Below are 2,607 nucleotides of genomic sequence, written 5' to 3' on the forward strand. Positions count from 1 at the left end.
CGTTGACACGCTCGGGTTTGCGCACGTGCTCAGGCTGCCCGCCGTGCCCGGCGTGGGGAAGCGCAGGAAGGCGGGGCTGGTGAGCACGCATCAGAGGTCGCTGCGCAAGTCGCGGACGCTGACGGGGCTGATGGGCGCGGCGGTGCGCGCGGCGGCGGGCAGGAAGGACGGCACGGCGGAGGGAAAGGCGGGCGAGGTGCGCGCGTGCGTTTTTGACAAGATTACGCGCCCGTTTCTGCGGGCTTTCAACCGGTACTTGGTGCCGACATGGGGCGGTGGGGAGGCGGTGACGGCGGAGCCGTACGCGTCGGACCCGTTCGGGAGGAAGCTGGGGCTGCTGGAGTTGGACGCGGCCGCGTTTCCGACAATGCAGGACCTGACGTCGCCGGGCGTAGCGGCGCTGTTTCGCTTTGGCGCCGCGCCGAGCAGCAGGGCGCGCGACTTGTACTCAAGGTTTGTGCGCGGGCCCGTGTTCGGCGCGTGGTGGGAGGGCGCGCGCGCGGCGGCTGAGGACGAGTGCCGGGTGCTGCACCGGACGGATGTGATGGAGGCGTGCGTGCGGGGGACTCGGGCGGTGACTGGGTCGCTGGGTGAGGAGGGCGCGAGCGACGCCGCGGCCGTGGATATGGTGGTGGACCTGTGCCTCAGGGTGCAACAAGAGGTGCGAGACGCGGCTGAGGAGGACTACGCCTTTAGAGAAAAGCTGGGCGCGCTGCTGGAGCGACTGGGAAGGCGGCTGCCGGAAGAGGCGCAAGCTAACTTGGGCAAGCTCGGCAAGGAGGAGGGCGTTTGCAAGCAAATGGTTTCGATATCGTGAATAGGATGATGTCCCCAAAAAACGGTAAACAGAGTTGGGCGGATGTGGAAAGCGAAAAATAAGAAAAAGTGAAAGAAGGTAAGGTGCTCAGGGCAGAGCATCGTCATCGCCCGGGGCGTTGGGTCCCAAGGCGGATACGATGGCGCCTTTTGCGGCAAGCTCTTTGACAAAAGGCGCGAGAGAACGCAGTGCTTCTGCAAGTCGGTTAGCAGTGTCGGTGGACATCATAAGATTTCTCCTATCCATAAAGCTGATACTGACGAGATCAATGACGATGAAGCTAAGCAACTCCCTTCTCAACTTGGGGCCCAGCTCCAGAATCCAGTGCTGCAGCAACTTCTTTCCCTCCTCCTCTTCAACTTCTCCGCAAAAAGCCTGCATGCGCTTCAAAGTCTCCGACAACGCCGCCTGCCTCTGCTTGTCGCCGCCCTCACTCAGCTTGATGCTCAACCTGACAATCTGCTTCATCGTCTCAATAAGCTTATTCTCCAACTGCTCCAGCTCCTCCACGGCCTCCTCGGGCGGCTCATCATCCCAAAACAGCTCGACGCGGGCCGTGTGCATATCGGCGCTAAGATGCACGACGCGGAAACGGCTGACGCCAGTGCACAACAAGGACGACTCCCCGGCCTCAAGATGCATCTGCATATCGTCCACGACTGCCATGGTGCCGACCTGCGACGGCTCCCCCCACGCGCTGACGGGTAGGTACGCAAACTGTGGCGGCTCCTTCCCCGCGACTGCCTGCAGCACGCGATCGGCGTCGCCCGCGCCCAGACTGAGCAGCTGCGAGCCGCCGGGGAAGAGCACGTCGCCGCCGGTCGTCATTGGGATGGCCACCAGGTCGACATCGAGCACCTCTGACCGCGACGGAACCGAGTCCGGCCGCGCAGCCTCCGCCGCGCAGCTGCGCACGCGACGCGTCGCGCGCGGCCGCACGCCGCACCGCTTCGTCGCCGCTGCGGAGAGCGCGCCGTGGCGGGCGCGGGATGTTGGTAGTGCAGCGGGAGCGAGCGCGAAGAGCGGGACGTGCATGGCGGAGATGAGGGGAGCGATGATGACATGCGGCGAAAGCCCGCGCTGCTCCACGTTTCGATGAGTCTACCAAATCTCAAGGGGCTGCTGGAAAATTCCGAATATGGGTTCCAGAATTGCCGCGCGCAGACACGACACAGCCACCCCGCCCGGATCAAACAGCAACAGAAATCCTTCCTTTTTTTCCGCCTCTTTCTTCGCCGTAACGAGCACCACCTGCCTCACCTCTTCTCTCCGATTCCCCTCCCTCCCCCCGGTCCGGGCGGAGCAAGCTCCCAGTATATCGAAATAGATGGGAGCAAAGTGCCAGTTTAGAGCGGCGATATCTCCATCAATTGGAAGCTGCAAAGCTTGGCGTAGTGTGCAGCGTAAGTTGTGGCGCTCGGAGAGGCAGCCGGCTTCAGCAGCTGCGGCGGGTCGTTTTGAAGCTTCGTAGATCGCTTTTGAGGTGTATCGGCTGCGTTTTGTCCGGTCCTATGCGCAGTATAGTGGCAGTCGCCAGCTGTGAGCTAGCTGGAGGAAGAGGTGATGACCAACGAGAGGTGTCACGCGCTAGATCAAGACGGTGGTAGAGCAAAGGGGGAGTACGTAGGCCGACTGTAAAAGCCCGACGTACTGGTCAAAGTGCGGGCCCAGAATGGGACCAGCACTGGAAGCGGTTGTGTACGAACACAAAAAACTAGGGAGCATAGAGACTAGTCTCAGAAACGGGCGGAGCCCAGAGTAGCGGTAACTCCTGGATAGCATGAAATGGG

General features: G+C 62.1%; 1 protein-coding gene across 1 annotated transcript; it reads left to right on the forward strand.

The window, feature by feature from the left end:
* Positions 1 to 625: 625 nt before the first annotated feature.
* On the forward strand, positions 626 to 817 carry CHC_T00003856001 (hypothetical protein). The gene has a single exon (XM_005715290.1). The coding sequence runs from the start codon at positions 626 to 628 to the stop codon at positions 815 to 817; it is 192 nt and encodes a 63-aa protein (XP_005715347.1).
* Positions 818 to 2,607: the final 1,790 nt, after the last annotated feature.

The sequence above is a fragment of the Chondrus crispus genome, genomic scaffold (assembly GCF_000350225.1).
Source record: "Chondrus crispus Stackhouse genomic scaffold, scaffold_202, whole genome shotgun sequence".
Taxonomy (NCBI): Eukaryota; Rhodophyta; class Florideophyceae; order Gigartinales; family Gigartinaceae; genus Chondrus; species Chondrus crispus.

Excerpts from the sequence above, each read along its gene's own strand:
- CHC_T00003856001 (XM_005715290.1), top strand. The coding sequence starts at position 626 with ATGGTGGTGGACCTGTGCCTCAGGGTGCAACAAGAGGTGCGAGACGCG.